The following is a 21999-nucleotide window of genomic DNA, read 5'->3' as shown; positions in this document are numbered from 1 at the left end:
ATGAATAAAAAGTAAAAAAACTGTTAAAAAGTACACGTGAACTAAAAGATATATATATTTTTTTTTTCTTTCTCTGTTTTAATATAATATAAGATTTTACAACTTCGTAATATAAAATTTCAATAAATAAGTAAAACAGATAGGGGCTCAAAGAAGATGAGGATGACAGTACGTTATCACAATCTTTTCATAGAGCCCCTATAACAAGATTTCAAAAAAATATCGTAATATGTTACAATATGCGTAATAAGATTTCAATAAAATATCGTAATAAAACGCGTAATTCGCTAATAAAATTGATAAGCAACCAACAAAAGTAGAAATAAAACAAAAACAGATTTATGAGAAATTATTCAAAGTATCATTAACCAAAAACGTTTCTTATATTTTAAAAATTTCTTTTTTTGTTAAAAACTTGAATGAACTTAACGAATTTACCGTACCTTTGAATTCTTTTTGAAAAGTATTCCATACTTTTGGACCTCGATATAGAATGCTGTACTCTGAATATTTGTTTATTATCCGAGGCAGTTTATATGTGTTGGACATATTCGCTCTAAGATTATAGCTATCATTTTTATTTATTTTAAACTTGTTATTAAAGCTTATAGGAGAGATATTGTGATTATAACGATAAATGAAAATTAATTGCTGGTAGATATTTATTTCAAACACATTCATCATTTTCATATCTTTCATTAAGGGCTTAGCGTGTTCACGCCTATTTTTTGAGTAAATGATTCTGCAGGCATGTTTTTGAAGACTATAAATTTTTTTAATCTTTGCCGCTTGAGTACTTGCCCATGAAATGTTTGCATAGCTGATGAGGCTATGAATTAGCCCAAAGTAGATTAATTTAAGACTATTTTTATTGACGTAGGAGCGAACTCGATACATCAAACCTATTATTTTGGTGATTTTTGACTGGATATATATTATATGTGGAAGCCAGGATAATTTTTCATCAACAATGATTCCTAAGAATCTTATATTGGATTGCTTATTTACTAGTTTATCATTTAGAGATAGGTTAGGCAACTTGAGAGGAAGATTTTCTTCTTGTGTTTTTTTGTGAAATAGTATATACTTTGTTTTCTCAGCGTTAAGTGAGAGTTTGTTTGCCTTAAACCAGTTGTTTACTTTACACAATTCAATATTCATGTCTGCATATAATTTCTTGATATCATTGTTGGTGAGAAATAAGTTTGTGTCATCTGCAAACATGACCGAGTTCATTTTTAAAGATGCATTACAAAAGTCATTTATATATATTAGAAAAAGAAGTGGACCAAGAATCGATCCTTGCGGGACTCCACATATGACATTTAATACTCCAGATTGGACATTATTTACATATTGTTTTCTGTTTGTAAGATAGCTTTTAATCCAATAATAAGTTTTATTTATTATTCCGTAATGCCTTAATTTATCTAATAGAATGCAATGGTCCACTGTATCGAATGCTTTTGATAAATCAAGAAACACTCCTAAAGTAAATTTATTATTTTCAAAACCATTAGTTATTTGATTTACTATTTCAATGATTGCATGTTCTGTAGAGAGATTTTTTTGAAAGCCAAACTGATTTGGGTAAAAAAAATTGTTTTTAATGAAGTAATCATAGATTCTATTATAAACTACACGTTCGAAGAGTTTTGAAAATACAGAAAGTATTGATATAGGCCTGTAGTTTGAAATGTCAGAATGATCATTACATTTGTATAATGGAATTACTTTTGCCAATTTAAGTACATCCGGAAATATCCCAGAATTTAATGAGAGCTTAAGTATATGAATCAGGGGTCTATTAAGACTGTGTTTGTTTGCAATAACTATATCACTAGATATCTCATCAAATCCTGGAGCCTTTTTTTTTTTTAAGGAGGCAAAGGCTGCCTCTAATTCTTCATAGCCTAATTCATAATCAAGCATGGTAACGTTATTCGTGGTTTTAAGATAGGTTTTAAATGATACAGATGTTGGTACAATTTTATTTACAAGATTAGGACCAATATTTGTAAAATATTTATTGAATTCTTCTGAAATTAGTTTTTGACAAAATATATCGTTATTTTCAATAACAATTCGTTTAGGAAGAGAAGGTGAATTTAGTTTTTCTCTTCCCATTATGAGATTAATGATGGACCATGTTTTTTTGCTATCAAATTTGCATTTGTTAATTTGATTACTGTAATATTTTTTTTTGCATTTTTAATGAGATCTTGATAAAAAAATTTATAATTTTTGTAATTTTTTTCATTATCATTGTTTCTATTTTTCAAAAATTTATTGTAAAGTTTTTGTTTTTTTTTTGAGCACTTTAATAACGATTTATCCATCCACGGATTAGCAATTGCTTTTGACTTAGTTGTTATTATCTCTTTTGGACAGGTTTCATTAAAGTACTCCAAAAATGTACTTAAAAAGGCATTGTAAGCTTCATTAGTATCTTTACATTTATATACGTTGTTCCATGTTTCTTGTTTTAGTCTACTTGTTAATTTATTAGTGTTACTCAATTTTAAATTTCGTTTTATTAAATGTATAGTTTTTGAATGACAATCAGACATAGATTTAAAGTTTTTTATTTTTATGAATATCGGGAAATGATCGCTAATATCTGTCAAAAATATACCGGTTTCAAATGTCGTTTCTAAATAATTATTGATAAAAATATTGTCTATTGCTGTTGCAGAGGTTTTTGTTACTCGCGTTGGTTTATTAATAGTTGACAAGACATTAAATTTAAAAAGCATATCAAAAAAAGATTTTATTTTTGGAAATTTTGTGTTAGAAAGAGCATCAAGATTTATGTCACCAGTTATATATAAAGTCTTATTTTCTTTATTTATTTTCATAATCGTATTTTTGATAAAGGTTTCGAAATTTTTTATTTTTCCACTCGGTGGACGATAAACACATCCAACTAAAATGTTTCGGTATTTTTTGTTAATAATTTCAATGAAAAGGCTTTCATAGTTATCATTTGAAAAGCATAGTATATTTTTTATCTTGAAAGCATACTTTTCTAAGACATAAATTCCTAATCCTCCTCCTTTTTTCCCATTTCCTCTTGATTGACTTATTAGTTTATAAAATGGTAATATATAATTAGAATTTAATTCAAGAGAACTTTCTGTATCATGCCAAGTCTCTGAAATAGATATGATGTCGAACGTGTAGTTTAAAATATTTAAAAAATATTTATGTTTATCAAAATTTTGCCGCATACTTCTAATGTTTATGTGTAACACAGAAAATGAGCCATCATCTGCTATTACTTTAAATTCAAAAGGATCAATATACGGTGTGTTAATTAAGTTCATTTGAGTTTCTTGAAAAATATTTATATTTTCTTCTGATAGGTTATTTATAAAGTTGTCCTCAAAACAGTCTAAATTTAAATTGTGAAAATCTAATTTCTGTGGAAAAAGCGCTGCCATTTTTTAAAAATGTATAATTTAAAAATATTTAATATAATTAAATATAATTAAAAACTAAATATATAAATATATAAATTGAAATAAATAAATAAAATATATAAATCGAACGGGCCCATAGTATTAGAATCAAAGATTTAAAAATAATAGTAATAATAAGAACACTGTTATTAACTTCTGTACTATAAAAAAAAGCCCCTATTTTTAAAAACGCCCCAAAATTAAAAGGAGAAAAAAAAGACATAGTTAAATATTACTGTGCTAAAACAATGAAACGATAGTAAAACGAAAGAGAGCGTGGTAAATTCAACATTATATTTTTTGGAGTGGGCACTAACAACACTATTAGGTTCAGCATTATTATAAAGAGATGATAAGCTAATCATTTTTGAGTGGATTCCGATGGAAAAGTTATTAACTTTTGTTTTTATATTTGTTGATTTTATATTTTTAAAATGGAAACTAATCTATTATCTTGGATTAATTTGATAGCGTCGTTTTATATTATTGATATATTTTATGACGTAAATAAACTTAAATAATAATCATATAAATTTTATACATAACGACATTTTAATAATAATGACATAAACAAACAAAAATATACCGTTAGAAAATACCTCATATCTTGGTTATAATTTTTTGTAATAAAGAAAAAATGAAAAATACAAGTGCTATCATTATATTTCCAATATTTCAAATATTACAGCAAACATAGATTCGAATGCATTACCATCTTTAATTTTAGAAGCATCCAAAAAAATTTTAAGAAATTTAAACAACTCTTGTTTAGCATTAAAAATAAGTTTTTAATAATATATAGTTAAGTCGATTTTATAATATTATTATTGTCTGTATGATATTTTTGCTGGCATATTTCCGTTAAATCATTAGGTCCATGAAAAGACGAAAAAAATTAAAATAATACATTTTGTCGGAAGATAAAAATGTTAGTAGCTAAAAAACCCTTTGCTTATCCAAATTTGAATAAGATTTCAAATAAATACATTATTTAGGTTAAATGAACATTATAGTTTAATAATATAATTTGTTCTGATCGTTTATTGGCAATTTTTCTTGATTAAAAGCTCTTTCTTGGTCGGAATTCTAATATTTTTTGTGAAAGTTGATAAAAATATTGTGCTTTGACAATTATATTCAATTAATATGTGCTAGAACAGATTAGAGCTATAATTTTAATAGATTAGACAAAATCATGCTAATTCAAAATAAAAGAATTCGAATAATTTAAACTACACCGAGTGACCGAGATAAAGAAATTAAAAATATTTTGTTATGACGCATGAGAAAATTTCGTCATGACGCATTATAATATTTTGTTATGACGCATGAGTTTTTATATATCGTGGTTAGAAACACCACTTTACAAATAAGCAATTGTGCACATCATATATAGCTGACTTCTGGTAATAAAAAGGCTTTTACCAGACAAATTAAAAGCTAACTTTTGAGTCCTTAATACAAGGAAGGATAGGAGTACGTTTAATAATTTTTAGAAAACTTTCCCACTCACATTAAGTTTATTAAGACCCAACCTCCCCTCCCCTACCCCCGTTTATTAATTTCTACTAGTTATCTACAAAAAATTTATGTTTCAAACTAAACAAAATAAAATTCAGCCTTAAAAATTAGAATTTAAAAGTTTTGACCATAAAACAACCAGTGGCGGATTGAGGTTTAGCGTCGTAAGGGGAGGGGCCAGGGAAATAAGTAGAGGGCGACAGGAGTTGGGGGTGGCACATTCACCCCTAGAAACATTGTTTTTAAAAATCGTACTTGTGATAAATATATTCTATAGATGCTTTTACGCGCTTTCTATCATAGCTATTAAGTACATCTAAGAAACTAAACAATCCAAAGTTTGAGCTTGATAAGTTTACTTTGGTTATCAATTATTGTTAAAAAAAAAGAAACATTTCATATTATTGCAATGGTTTGGTTATTTAAAAATATATTTAAATTATACGTATTATTAAAAAAAATTATTAAGAGTGAAATTTACTTTTCTGACAGTTTATACACATTTTTTTTCTGCGAGATTTTATTTCCAGCGAGAACAGAACGTTCGTTGGACGTCTTAGGAACACGATACGGACTTGTGACGTCTATAACGCGTTGTATAGACGTCTTACGAACGTCTGTGTCTGCTTTCAAAGTCAATGCTCTCAGCGAGCACACATTCGATTAGAGTTAATACCAATCTAAAAAGACATTGTTTTGTCATTGTTGGTTACAAATAATTTTTGATAATCATTAATCTATTGAAACTTCTCTCGTCATAAGCAGTTGTAAGCGAAAGAGTCAAGTCAATTTTGTAGAGTAGTTAGACAATTTTGTAGAGACAGCTAGACAAATTAGAATAGACAAGTTAGAAAAACATGATGTTATCTATTTCTCTATTAAGAATTGGTATACGTCTTTCATTTGTAGTTAAGTTATCATTGCTGGAGATATCGATGCATATACTTTGAAAGTAGGTCCGGCGCAAGTAGGTTTCAAGTGGGGAGGGGTGCTATACGGGTTTTTTGCCAAAAATATTTTTAACACATTAATACAAATTTAAATTTTGTCACTGTGTTGAAATCAGCTAACTCATAATTTTTTGTTTTTCTCCTATATAAAAAATCGTTTACCGTTTGTAAAGTCAGGTGTGTTAATACCTAGTTTTCTATTTCCGTTTAAATTAAACGCAATTTTACAGAATTTTGATTTTGTAAAATTGCAAATTAAATGCAGATTTACAGAATTTTGTAATTCTGCGTTTAATTTAAACGCAGAATTACGTTTTTACACGTTCTTGACCCCCCCCCCCCCATGCTGAAATCGTCATTGACCATAATCTACTCCAAACACTAAAGAAACTTTCATTTAATTGCTTATCTAAATCTACGTCAATAAATTAGTTTTGAGAGGATTATTTGTTTTATTTATTTCACTCTACCCGACTTTGTTTATGAAGCATGCATAGAACTGTTTTCGCAGAGCAATACTTTTGAGTTAACAATGAGGTTGCTTTCCACTTCTAAAGGCGACCTCAGTTGTACTATTTTTGTCATATTTGGATTATTTTTTTAATGTCATCCATGAATTATCATAAGCAGTTGGTGGTTATTTTTAATCTAAATAAAGTAATAAAAAAAACCGTTGCATGCTACTTGTTATTATCCAGGGAAAAGTTTAAGTAATGACTTGAGGTAATTTGCTTCAAGCCTATTTTTCTTTAAGCTCTTCAACATCTGCAACATTACTGGATCTATAGTTTGCTATTCTTGTTTCTGACTTTAATAATCTTTTCAATGGATAAAAATGAATTGCTTTCAAAATAAAAAATTTAACTTTTGTAAGTTTCAGTTATTTATTAATTAACCTTCTCTGGTAGTCTTAAACTATTTAACAAATCTAAATCTATTTTCTTACCTGCTGAAAAGCAAAATATGTCATTTTTAATTTTTTAAATCTCTTAAAAATTCTCTGCTTGTCAAAGCTTTTAATTTCTCATTTTGAATCACTGAAGTGTCTTTTGTGAAAAGTAATGTTTGAATAAAACTAGTTTTTAATTTAAATCTCTTGATGTTTTTGGCGTTAACGACGTCAGACGGCAAGTTATTCCAAATGTTAAAAAACCTAAGGAAGAAAGAATATTTACGGACATCGAGTTTGCACTTTAGATTGCGTAATTTGAATTTGCGACTTTAAGTGTAAATATAGTTGTCTACAATGACGTAAATAAATAACTAGATGTCTAACTTCGGGATTTTTATAAAATAAAAGTGAAGCCGATTTATTTGTTTACTATTTTAATCAGCCATTATTATATCGGGCAGAAAACTGTAAATATCATATAATATAGAGAGTAAATCCGTGACATTATTTTTTTTGCCTTGCTAAAGTATTTATTTATTTCAATTATTTTTATCAAAAAATGGTAAATTCTTGTGCTGCATATGGATGTTCTAATAGATATATAAAAGGCGGCACGAAATCCTTTCATAAATTTCCTCTTCAAAATTCTGAATTATGTAAAAGATGGATTGTTGCTTTGAAACGTGAAAATTTTCTTCCATCCAAACACACCTGTATCTGCAGCGACCATTTTTTAGAATCAGACTACAATTATTGTATCCCAGACAAAAAAAATCCAAGTCTTGATCATCATCAAAAGCCTATTTTAAAATGTAATGCTGTGCCATCAGTTTTTATATTTTCTACAAATATTCAAAAGACAAAAAGGAAACTCCCATCAATACGAACATCAGTAAATTCATTATCTAAATTTGATCCTTTATCGAAAAAAACAAAGTTTGATGTTTACCCTGCAATAGACAAACCCAGCAAAGAAATTAATTTAACACATAATGATCAGCCAGAAAACACTATTGAAAAAAATGACCACACCAGTCAATCTCCAACACAATCTATAAGATCTTTATCACCAGCAAAAGAAAAATTAAAAAAAAAAAGTGAAAACTTTACAGCAAAAATTAAGAAGAAAAGAAAAGAAAATCTGTTCTTTACAAGACATGGTTTCCCTTTTAAAATCTAAAAATTATTTGACCACTGATGCTGCCACTGTTTTAAGCGAAAATTTTTCTGGACTCTCATATGAAATTATTAAGAACCAATTTTCCAATCAAAATGTTAAACCAAAAGGTCACAGATACAACGATGAAGTGAAAAAATTCGCTTTAACTCTTCATTTTTATTCTCCACGTGCGTATAACTTTCTTCGGCCAATGTTATGTCTTCCTGCTGCCAGTTCAATATCACATTGGACATCATCTGTAAATTGTGATCCTGGTTTATTCCTTGATGTTTTTTCATATCTTGGTCATAAACAGAAAACAGATATTAATTTTAAGCATTGTGCTCTTATTATTGATGCTATGGCAATCAAAAACAGTATAACTTATGACAAAAGTTCAGGTCACTATATTGGTTTTTGTGATTTTGGTAAAGATATTTCTGTATGTGAACCTGATACTCCAGCTACAGAGGCATTAATTTTCATGTTAGTTGGTTTGCGAGGACATTGGAAAACACCCATTGGTTATGTTTTATCAAATAAAGTTAAAGCAAGTGATTTAACATGTTTTATTAAAAATATTTTAGATGTGGCTTTGACATATGAACTTTGTATCAAAAGTATTACATTTGATGGTACTAGTACAAATTTAAATTCCGTTGTCCCATTTGGATGTAAGTTTGGCAAAGTCATAGACGATATAGTTAGTACTTTTTCATATAACAATGAACTGCTCCACATTTTCCTAGACCCATGCCATATGCTTAAATTAGCTAGAAATTCTCTAAATGATTTGGGTGTTTTTATTGATGATGAGGGCCACTATATTAAATGGAGTTATATAAAAGCTTTGTTTGAGTTACAAGAGCTTGAAGGTTTGAAATTTGCAAACAAACTTTCAAGAAAACATATTGAATTTCATCGCCACAAAATGAATGTCAAAATAGCTGGCCAAACCCTTAGCAGCTCTGTTGCTGATGCAATTGAATTTTTAATGGTATCACAGCATCCATCTTTCTTAGGAGCAAATAGTACAATCCGTTTTATAAGAGTTATTGATAAATTATTTGACATGCTCAATTCCAGAAATCCAAATGGTAAAGACTTTAAGAAACCTCTATATCTTAATAATCAGCTTTATTGGAAAGATTTTTTAAACAATACGATTACTTATCTGAGCAAGTTGACTGATATTAATAGCATTCCATTGCTTTTACATCGAAGAAAGACATTTGTTTTAGGTTTAATTGTAGATGCTAAAAGCACTCTAAAATTATCCACCGATCTGTTAACGTTTCATGAGAAACCATTTAAGTATGTTCTAACTTACAAATATTCCCAAGATCATCTTGAACTACTATTTGCTTGCATTCGTGGAAAAAATGGTTACAACAACAATCCTGATGTAGTGCAGTTAAAGTCATCGTTAAAACGGATTCTTCTGCGAAACTCCATAGTTGGATCGAGTCATGCTAACTGCCTGATGTTTGAGCCATATTCTAATGGCTCTATTTTTTCTCTTAGTTGGAAAAAAAGGTTGTGTTCTGTTGATAATTTTGACCAAGAGGATATTGACTTTGAAGAAGTTTTTTTGTACTGCGATGAACTTCAAATGTCTAGCTACAAAGAAGCAATATTGGGATATATCTCTGGTTTTATAGTCAGAAAGTTAATAAATACTATTTCATGTAATGTTTGTGCTCAATCATTAACTGATATTTTATCATACGAACATTCCTATGCGAAATCTCATTCTTCACTAAATAATGTGAAAGATCGTGGTGGTTTGTTTTTGCCTTCAAGGGATGTTGTTTCTGTTGTCGAGTCGTGTGAGAAAGTATTTAATTTCTTTATTAGTGGTAAAGATTTTAAAAATCTAAAAATAACCTCAGATAAAAATATAAAGCATAAGATGATCCATTGTGTTAACAAATTAATTATTAAAAAAAAAGTCTTTAAAGGACTTGATAGTCACAACTTAGAATTGTGGACTGAGAATGAAGATTTGCATTCCAGCCAGCTTGTTAGAAAGATATGTGAATATTACTTTAGAATTCGAATGTTTAGATATGCCCAGGATTATACCACTAAAGTTCTAAAAAAGTCGTCAATTGGTTTAAGACAACAAACTAACAAATTAATATTGTTTAAGGGTTTATGAATATTTCATTTTTTAAATATTTCATTGTATAAAATATTTCATTGTATAAAACTTTTATTAAAATATTAAAATATATTATACGATGTTTTAGTTTGATGTTCTAAATGCAAATATGTTTTTAAATATATATTTTTGTGGCTATAAAAATAACAGTTTGTTTTAGTTTGTTATAACAAACTAAACATGCTAACAATATCATGTCCAATCTTTGACCAAAAAATATGTATGTATTGACTGTATGCTCATTAAATTGATCGTCTGTGATTCTAATCATCTTTAATTCCAAGAGTAAGGACGTTAAAATTGCCAATATCTTTTCATATGAATGTGATTGCTAAAAGCTTTTTGCCCGATATAATAATGGCTTCCAACGCATTAAATTGGCTTCACTAAAAACGGCGAAGTTAGATATCTAGTTATTTATTTATATCATTGGTTGTCTATTAAAGAGAAACCATATTTTGGCAAACGTAATTAGCGCTAATTAACCAGCAATTCAGAGCTAGAGATTTCACAAGCTTATATTTCAACTTTTTAATATGGACGCGGTGCAGGGTACCCAAACTTTTATTAATCTAGTTTTTTTTTGTAATAGACTTACATGAACAGATATATATCAACACTGCCTAATAAACATAGTGCGCCTTAACCTTTATGTTATAATAAAAAGAATTAAAATTTAAACGAATATAAAGACACTTCCTTTCCCCGTAACATATTCTCTACTACCTTTAATGGTGCTATAACGATTTTTGGTAAAATCAAGCCATACGACGGTCTTTGTTTATCTTTTGTCAGAATTATTGTTTTATAACAGTGACGTCACTGTAACGTTTTATGCGCTTTTTTAAATCTAAAATTTGTATACATATTTTTGACACTGGCCTCATGCATTAAAACAATTTCCTTACGATTGATTCCTTCGATACGAACCCTGACGATTGTGCCCCTCCACTTCGAAACCCATGCCGTGGGCTCTGTAGTTATACACATAACTACAGAGCCCACGGCATGGGTTTCGAAGTGGAGGGGGCACAATCGTCAATTCTTTGAAAGAGATTTAACCTTTAGGTTAAGGGAGTGCAATAATATTTTGTATTCAAAACTGTTTTCGATTGGACGAAATAGTTTAGCTAATTGGATCTGGTCTGTCGGACAAATAGTTGTTTTAAATTTAAATTTAATGACTGGTTTATCGAGTTTTATTTATGCGGTGTATGACAACCAAACAGATAACCTTAGTGATCATGTGTGTATTTAATATATGCACAAAAATAAATGCAAAATAGACATATCGTGTTTGTTTTATTATGCATATTATAATTATGTTTATGGTTATTAGATAAAAAATACTAAATTCTTTTTATGGTCGAGGTCATTTATAAATATTTATGACTAAACTAATTTTAAACTAATTTTAAGTAAATATCTTTTTGACATTGATAATGAATTTAGATTTTAATAATATACAAATAAAATCATAAATGTTACGATAAAAATCATGATGATGTAAAATAATAATAATATAACAGAAAAACATCAATATTAATTAATAATACAATAATTGAATATGTATCCACATAGATATTAAAAAATACAAACAGTTCAAAACCGACAAAATATAATAAAATGGCTATAATCTAACTGTTAGATAATCACAAAAACATAAATAAAAAGTTAATATAATTATATATTTTAATAGTTATAACTTTCATAGCCATAATAAAAACTATATAAGTAATATTTTTATAAAAATACCAATATAAAAACTAATAAATAAAAGTTTAAAAATTTCAAAACATTTAAATGAGAAAACTTCTTTTTTGTTAAATTTTGTTATTCTTTAAACATTTTATTTGTATACTGTTTTTTTAACCCTATTTTTTTGGTAAATTTCGTATTACAATTTTCCAATATGAACACATTTATTAAATGGTTTTGATCTTACAAATGTGTGATAACAAAAGTTATTTATTTGAACTGATAATAATTGTTAGCAATATTGGGTACCTAAGGTTTGATAAAACTAATTTTGAACTTTAGTTATCTAATAAAAGAAACAAATTGTGCACATTCATCATATTGTTTAAGAGGCCTTTTTTTTTATCATTCATGCAACAAACTAAGAACTATAATAATATAAGTCTAAGAATCATTGGTGAAAGTTGAGGTTACTTCTGTACAGCTAGAATAAGACATCTAAACTTACAAACGTCTTTTACAAATGCTCTGATCTGAGCTGAACAAACTGCATCACCAGTCTATTATAATAATACCACTACGGTATTATTATTATATGTACACTTATTTATACTTACCCCTATGCATTAAACAATGTTTGTTTATTGTTGTATTTATAATACCGTTAAATCAATTTATATTAGAAAAATGTAATTCAAGTCACTCACAAATTGACCACAGATTTTACATTTTTCATTTCATTTCCTCACAACTAGACCTCTGATTTTTCGGTTAAGAGAGTGCAATAATATTTTTAATTTATTATTCTTTTTGGTCACATGAATGTATGACCTGTCTTATTAGATATTTGTCTGTTTACATTTATCTCATAGTACATAAGAGTTAACCAAGCAAGAAGAGGCAATCAAATTCTTGTCCCAGTATCATGTGTCTCATTATAAGTTTATGATGCCCAGGTATTATTAATTTGTTTTAACTTTAAGTTAATAAAGTTATTAATTTAAAAGTAATTTATTTTGTAAATGAAAATAGTCTTTGATTTATCTTAAAACATCAAATGGATGCATGTCTTCGGCAAATACAGCTAAATACCCAAGCCTCAATTTCCTATACCTGGGAATTGGGATTTATATTGAACAAGTCAAGTTGAACAAAACTAATGAAGGCAGTTTTTGCATAAAACTAAGAAATTGTTTCAAAACAAAAGAGAGAATAAAAATAGAATAATAATAAAAAAGGTTAAAAACACACACATTCCCACATTATGTTTCTAACTAATTTCTAAGTGGTGATATGTAATTTTGAAGTTGGTGAATATCCGAATTTTTTATTTTATTTAAAAATATTGAACATATCGATTTTACCAACATGAAAATTAGTAAATAGCTTATAAAAAAGTTTTTTTATTTGATATGGAATATATTTTTGAAAAAATTGATTTAAAGTGTTTAATTTGTTTTAATTTCATTTTTTTTTAATTTTTTTGAACTTAACTCAATAATTTTATTGTAAATTTGTGTTGTTTTTTTTTAAACAAAAAACCAGATTAAATTTTAAGTTATGTCAAAAGTACTAACTTGTCTTAACTGTGGCTTATATTATAAAAATATTGATATTTCTTCTTTTGAAATATTTTCAGGGGAACTGAGGCAAGTTAGCACTTTTTTTCTTGTTTACATGATTTAAAAAAAATGAAACAGTGAAGCAGATTTTTTTTCTAAAAATTTGTGAATACTTTGTTTATGGTTATAAATACGAAAAATGTTGAACTTTTATTTATTTTATTTTGTTTTTGTTTCAGCATAAGTAAACTAAAAAGTTAATTTAATGGAGGAAAATAAAAATGTAAAATACATCACTAAAATAGATTTTTGATTCTGTTTTAAATATAATTAAAGATTCTTTTATTCCAACAGATGGTGATGAATATCAAATGTGTTTTAAGGATGGCTGTGATGGAGCAGGACAACAAGCATCAACAATATTAAAAGATATGTTTGAAAGCAAATAAAATATGTTTCATTATGGAAAGCTTACTATTTAAAGCTTCTTTCATGTAAAATATTGCATTTAGAACAACTTACAGATGTGATAAGCTGTCTTTTAGAGAGATCTGATTCTGGTGTTTTAAACCAAAATATCTATTCGCATCCTCCAAAGTTATGCCAAGATTTTCAAATGAGCATACAAGCAGATCTCATGAACATATGTTTTCAAAACCAAAGAGATATTTTGATGATATGTTTGAAAACCTTATTTATGATTAGTTATGAAGTTATTAACATTTTTTGTTGTTTTACTTTTTATCTTCTAATATTTTTAAATTAAATGTCAAATATTTGTCTTCAAATATATGCAATATCAAATAAATGCAATATCAAATCATCAGAACTCTTTCCTTATAATTTTATTATACCAATGTTATTTTAAATCCAAATTTGATCAAATAGTTGTTTTTAATTACTAAACTTCTTTTCAATAAACAGCAGGAACCAGACCCCCAAATTAATTATATTTTTGAATTTTCTTTTCTTTAAGCATATCTAATAAATTAATTTTTTAGCTGTCATCCGAAAATAAATTTAACTATGAATATTTATCAAAAAAACACTAATTTGTCACAATATGGTAATTTGAACACAGTCCACAAATTTTGTTTAATATTAAAAATTTTAATGTTTCTATAACCAACAAAAAAATATCTTTCCAAAAAGTCCTCAATCAGTTTTTTAGGAGTTTTTAATCATTATTTATGATTCTATTCAAAACTTTGCCTTCTGGCAAAGTATTCACACACATGTATTTATTGTTTTTATTTAATAATTTTAGAATAATTTAATGCACAATTTATATGAAACTTTAGTAATTTTTTTAATTTTTCTTTTTTCAGTTCAATAATGAAACCATCAAGAGGTAAAACTCCAAACACTGTGAATCAAAACTCTCCTACTATCACTCAGCAAAATTCAATCATTCCAGGAAAATTTTCAATCACAGATTGGTTTGTTTAGATGCAAACTTTTTTTGTCATTTTATCATTTAACTATAAATTTAATTTACAATTAAATTAACAATAAAGATATGATAAAAGAAAAATCTTTTGTATACAAAAACAGTAATTATTTTTTATTGTTTTAATCGTTAGATGGTTTTGTTTAGAATATAAAACAACATAACTGATAATTCATAGCTATTTATTTTTTTAATAAAAAGTGTTAATATAACAAATTAGGTTATAATCTTATGGTTTTGTTATGCTACCCTTTGCTACAAGGCTTTCAGGCATTTAGTGACATAACAACCCCAGTCTTCACCACAATGCATACTTTTGCATTGTGGTGAAGACTGGGGTTGTTATGTCACTCTTTAATAAGAGTTTATCAATTGCCGCTTGATAGTGATAGTTTTTTTTTTTAATTTCTTGTTTTGTAAACTCCCATAATTTTTTTATGGAGTTCATACCAAGTGAAGACCCCAGCCAATTATAATACTTTTAATATACAGCCAATATTTTTTTAGCTTGGAATAGTGTAATACTCCTAGCTTTGTGGCATGGTGCTGAGTCATGCATGAACATATACACTTCGTTATCAGGGTGCCATTCAAAGGCTTGGTCAGGAATTTGGTGCGATCACACTCTATTCTTGACCACACATGTAATATTTAGTTGCAACAACTTTGCCACAGCTTTTGAGATGTTTTGAGAACATTTCAAAAATGCGCAAACAAAAACCTTAACTTGACTAATGGGGGACAATTACAAAAAAAACTTAATTAGAAAAAGAAATTTTTTTTTTTTAACTAAAACAAGATAAATCAATTTTAAAATTGATAATTTCTAAACTTTGTTCTTTAAGTTTTTTTATAAAATTAAGCAATATTATTTTATTTTAAGTTAAAACTTAGTGTTAATGATTGTTTAAATAAGGAAATAAATATTTTTCAATTTATCAAAGAGTGTAATACATGTTATTTTATTTATGTACTTACGTTTTATTACAACAAGATTCTAATAAAATTTTTAAATAAAAAGTCTATATTTTTTTATAAGCATTTCATGCTATAAGTAGTTTGGAAAGTTTAAAATATTAGAAACATTTCTATTTAGATGAACAAAAACAATTCTTTTTAGATGAGCAAAAATTCTTCTTAGATGAACAAAAACAATTCTTCTTAGATGAACAAAAATAATTCTTCTTAGATGAACAAAAATAATTCTTCTTAGATGAACAAAAACAATTCTTCTTAGATGAACAAAAATAATTCTTCTTAGATGAACAAAAATAATTCTTCTTAGATGAACAAAAACAATTCTTCTTAGATGAACAAAAACAATTCTTCTTAGATGAACAAAAACAATTCTTCTTAGATAAACAAAAACAATTCTTCTTAGATGAACAAAAAAAAATAAACAATTGAGTTACAGTAGAAATATTAAAATAATTTTTTCTTTTAGCAGTGTCTTTAAAATGTTTAAAAAAATTCTGCAATGTACCAGACCCCTGAATCAGCTGTCTATAATGAACTGATTATAGATGCTGATCCAAACTGCAGACTAAATATACATTTAATAACTTTATATTTAACTTAAGTCCAACGGTTTATTATACTATAGTATATTATAAATTAATGTATAAAGGGCATATCACATTCTAAGTGAATTATTATTTTATTTTTTTACTTTGCAAACTAAAATAAAGTTTTTATTGGATCAATTTATTTGAAAGCAAACTTTTATGATTAAATTAAAAAGGGTAAAAATAATTTATAAAGAGAAAGCAGAACTGCTTCACAATAGCGCTAATGATTAGTAAGTGACTGGAATTGATATTTGATCAGCGGTGGGTTTGATAAAACATAGTTGCGGCCGGGTTTGTGACTGGGGTTGCATAAACATTTATACACCCTAAAGTATATTTTTTTAATTCAAAATTCATGTTAAATTTTGTATATATATGCATATATAAACATCATTATGATCAGCATGATTATCATAATCATCATTATTATCATGATCATGATCACCATCATCATCATCATCATCATCATCATCAACAGCATAAAATAGGAAGACTAAAACCTGATAATGATGATCATGATCATAATCATTATGATCATCATCACCATCATGACCATCATCATCATTATCACATCATCATCATTATCATCATCATCATCACCATTATCATCATCATCATCATCATCATCATCATCATCATCATCATCATCATCATCATCATCATCATCATCATCATCATCATCATCATCATCATCAGGCTTTAGCCTTCTTCTTTTATGCTGTTTCTCTAAACAATCAGGAGCATTTTTTTTTAACTATAGCTCATTCATACAATATGTAAGGTACACTCTTCAAGTTTTCTTACTTCAACCACTACCATTTTCTACTGAAGCAGCAACCTTTCTACATGCTGATACCTAAATTACTTTAATCTTTTCTAACAAATGTTGTTCGATACAACCTTTTTTCAAATCTGTCTAAGATTATGCCTTCTTTATTTGTCTTGCTAGAGTCTCACCACACATCCATTTGATCATCTTCTCTTTCAGCAAATACTAATCCATATAAATACTTAAGTTTATGTAACAATGAAAGGATATTGTATGCCAGCATCTAAATAAATAGCAAACATTCATATTTATATCCATAATATGTATGCATAAAGTGCATACATAATATGGATGTTAAATATTAAATCTTGGAAGCTATTATTCCTTTCTTGACTTTGATTACATAATTAAAGAAATTTTTTTTTTTTCAATGGAAGTCTAAAAGTGATGTTATTTATCTGTTAGTTTTTATATATTTATGTTTACTTTTTTTTCTTTATTTACTACTGTAATACAACGTAATTATGGAGTTCTAAAATCAGTTTGAGGAAGAGCAAAGAAAAAATATTTTTCTTTGCTTTAACCATCTCACTTTGTTCCTCATTTTGTAAATGTAGTTATGCAATGTTTGTATATGTAGTTATATAATGTTAAATATAAAATCTTAAAAGCTTTTATTCCTTCTGGAATAAAAGTTTGGAAGGTTTTGTTATTTCTCTTCAATATAAAGTCAAGCCTCATTCTAATCCACATTTTTCACTATCTTGAGCAATTGCTTTATTAAACATTAATCATTTTTTAAATCTTTTTTACAAGAACCTCTCTCTTAAGAACAAGTATCCTTTTATTATTGCAAGAAGCCAATGTAAAAAAGTCCTGTCTGATGTTAAGCTCTGTTATTCTCAGTTTAATAAATCTTATATTTTGTCTCTGATGTTAGGTTCAAGAGACTTTTGGTTAGTTTTCAACAGTGTCATTAACTAAATTAAGTCTAACATTTAATCTATAATTCATGGATCTTATCTTTTTACTTTTCCACAGAATAAAGCAGTTATTTGCAAAGAAATCTTACTCTAATTTGACAATTGAATCTAATGGGCATACTCATCCTGCCAGTTAAACAGATTAGCCTATTGTTAAAGATCCAAATCACTCTGGCTTTTAATTCTAAAGTTAATTCTCAATAAAACACTTCTACAGTTTGTGCTCCAGAATAGATTTCCATCATAGTCTTAAAAAAGTGTTCTCCAGAACTCTCTTCATTTTTTGCTAAACTTTTAAAAAGTGGTAAATAAGTGGTTCCAATTTTTTCAAAAGTCTAGAAAACACTTGACCTCTCCAACTATCTTACGATTAGTCTTCTCTCTGTTATTAGTTTCTTTATATAAAGCTTTTAAGGTTATTAAATTATTTCTTTCTAATTGTATTATTAAAGTTATTCTTGAAGGCCTACTCTCTTCTTTATTTCACAAGGTTCTATCTTTGCTCCTGTTTCTTATCTACAATTATGATCCTCATGAAATCTAAAGTGACTCTATTTGCTGATGACTTAACTTTATACTTTTGTCTTGACAAAAAAATCTTCACTTTTTAATTGCTTAGAACAAGCAGCTAATTTCAAATTTGATCTCTCTTCTGTAGCAACCTAAGGCTTGCAGTGGCTTATGGATTTAAATTCTGGATTTGAAATCAACAATTTTTGTTAGACAACAAAACTCATTTATTTACTGCAAAAAAATATTGCAATATTGTTGGCATTCCTATACTGAAGAAATGCAACAACTCTCAGAAAAAATCTAGAAGCGCATTGTAAATCTAATTAGATCTGCTTTATCTGCTAAGCTTGACCAACTCTCCCATTGTTGTAAGGTTGCATTTCTTTCTATTTTTTACACATACAATCATGGTCAATGCTCAAACAGGCTATTATCTCTATTATGATAAACCAAAACTCATTCTTGCTTGACTTTTTATTCAAAAAGTTGCATCCTTTTACTGTATCTGTCCCTTCATGCTATAAAAACTTTTATTAATCCAGTTTTTTTCCTTTCTTGAACATCAAAAAAACCATACAACTCTTACTCATCTTCATGTGTTTTTTTTTATACAACTCACAACTTTTTAAGTCTTCATTTATATGTTTCCTAGTATTTTAATTTATTCACTATTTTAAAGTAACTCATAACTTAATAGTGGTTGCTTGCAATCTTGTTGGAAGTAAATTAGAGTTTAAAAAATATATAAATATATGCCAGTATTTAATATATAGTAAACGCAAGTATAAAATTATAATATATAAAGTATTATAAATTTATTTTCTAGCCCCGGCTATCAACCCCTGCTAAATCCTATAAATTTGCCAGGGCCGGGTTTGCAAAAAGTCTCAATTTTAGCCAGGGTCGGGGCCCCGGTCACTTACTACTAATGATGTTTATTGAGTGGGCTCTTAAATTTTTAATGTTTGTGTTCTGTATGGATCTCTGACAGGGAGTTGGTTCATCCGTAATTCATTTTGTGTATTTGTATGTTTGTGTTCTGTATGATCTTCTGGCACGGTGCTGGTTTAACCGTATATCACTTTATATATATGTTTATTTGTGTTTTATCAAACCTTTGGCGCGGTTTTCATCTACTCGTAATTAACTATGTGTATATGTATCTTTGAGTTCAGTCACCTGTAAGTTCCTGTATATTTATTTGATTATTAATTTTATTAACTTTAATGAATTTTAATTTCATTAAAAACACAATTGTTACTGAAAATATCGTTTATATAAAATCAATCATAGAAATTGTTTTAAAAGTTTAAATTTTATCTATATTCATATAATTTGCTAAATTGTATATAATTTTTAATAAAACTTTCTTAAATTTATAATTAAAAAAAAAAATTTGAATTTTTGTTTTGTAAACAATCAATAAAAGTAAATTGTTTGATAACAAAATGTTACAAAGTTAATTAAAGTTAAGCATGCTGAAACTTTATTTTTTGGGAATATTATATGCATGGTCAGAATTAAAGTGCAATTGCACCTGCTTCATAACCAAGCTTGATTCATGAACATGGGGTAGTAGCCTGTTTTTCAGTACTTGCTTGTACTTGTCCTGCCTCATGGTCCCTTCTATGATGTAGAGGCAACCCAAACCCTTGGCTGAGATCACAGACCACACCGTTACATTCACAGGATGTTTAACTTTTTCCAATAGGCAGTCCTGGTGAGATCTTCCTTCTGGGCATCATTGGACAAATGAGATTTTGTTCACCAAAATATGAAATGTTGACTTGTCCTGTAAAGTTTTACCATAATTATAAAGATATAATATTTTAAGGTTTTCAAATATCATAAATTGTATTTACTCTACACCAGTCTTCAATAGTCATATTCTGGTGTTTTCCAAGTCATTTCAGTCACTTTTTATCATCGTTTCAGTCAGATATTGTTTTTTGATTGGACAATGATCCATTATGTTCTCTTCAGCCAACCACCTCAGGACAATTTTTTTAGAGTCCAATGAGTCTTTCCTTGTATATTATTGTAGTTAGGTGAGTCACACTTTTTTATTAAAAGTAAGGTTTTTACTTCCTTATATTTTCAAGTCTGAAGACTTGCCCATACTAAAAAAACAATCAAGTTTTATGCATTTAAATTCGCAAAAATAATTTATTAGCTATATCTAATTAAATTATTAATCAATACATGTTTTGATAGTCCTCAACTCAAAAAACAGAAAATGAACAACTGAACAGAAAATAAACAACTTAACTCACTTTTGATCTCACTCACTTTTGACTCATAACACTTTTTACCAATTAACTGCTAAATGATTAATAACCTAACTTTTTGACTGATAAATTAACTAAAAGTGTTTTTAAATTTAAATAATTTAAAAATAACAATCATGATATCAGTAACTAAAATACACAAGAAAAGTGATTTAAAAACAATTTATTTGCTCGCAAAATTCATTTAACCTTTAAAATTACAAAAATAATAAACTACCCCTAATCATTTGGCTACCCACTATATATAATTTCAATTTATAAAAAATATTCAGTAGGCAAGCATTTTCTTTGGCATGTCAGTTGCACTTTTTACAGATGTCCAGACTAAAAACTCAATTTTTAATTATAAAGATTTTTTACAAAATGTTGCAATTCTTTTGACATTTTTAAAACTGTATAAAATATAAAACTAGTTTTTTAATACTTTGTAAATTTATTTCATAAAGAGCAATTAAATAAGGAAAACATTATTTTATAAGTTGACTTTTAATTACATTAAATATGTTTAATTCCTAGTTTTCTAGGCGGCAATTTTTAAATCATTTTAAAGAGCAGTTTTTTTTAGATAAAAACAAAGAATAATTAAAAAAAAAAAAAGATTGCTGCACAGACCCAAACCTTACATTGATATATATATATATATATATATATATATATATATATATATATATATATATATATATATATATATGCAGATATATAGATATATATATCTTTTATATATATATATTTTATATATATATATATATATATATATATATATATATATATATATATATATATATATATGTATATATATATATATATATATATATATATATATATATATATATATATATATATGTATATATATATATATATATATATATATATATATATATATATATATATATATATATATATATATATATATATATATATACATACATATATAGCACTTCTTCAAGTGAGTAAATGTAAAAGTACTTTTTCAAGTAAGCAATTCTAAAAGTTCTACTTCAAGTGAGTACATCTAAACATA

The 21999-nt window shown here is 27.1% G+C and overlaps 1 protein-coding gene across 2 annotated transcripts in view; it reads left to right on the top strand.

Annotated features, from left to right (window-relative positions):
* Positions 1 to 3808: 3808 nt before the first annotated feature.
* The window catches only part of LOC101239415 (uncharacterized), a 54170-nt gene continuing 35979 nt past the window's right edge, over positions 3809 to 21999 (top strand). Inside the window, exons 1-2 of one of the 2 annotated variants that reach the window (XM_065795354.1) lie at positions 3809 to 3850; positions 14736 to 14846. In XM_065795354.1, coding sequence (XP_065651426.1) covers positions 3843 to 3850; positions 14736 to 14846 — 119 coding nt within the window. In that variant the 5' untranslated portion in view covers positions 3809 to 3842. Of the gene's footprint in view, positions 3851 to 12652; positions 12802 to 14735; positions 14847 to 21999 lie in introns of those variants that run through there. The other variant, XM_065795353.1, reaches the window with a different exon arrangement.

The sequence above is a fragment of the Hydra vulgaris genome, chromosome 04 (genome assembly GCF_038396675.1).
Source record: "Hydra vulgaris chromosome 04, alternate assembly HydraT2T_AEP".
NCBI classification, from domain to species: Eukaryota; Metazoa; Cnidaria; class Hydrozoa; order Anthoathecata; family Hydridae; genus Hydra; species Hydra vulgaris.
This window is presented reverse-complemented; position numbering and strand designations above follow the sequence as displayed.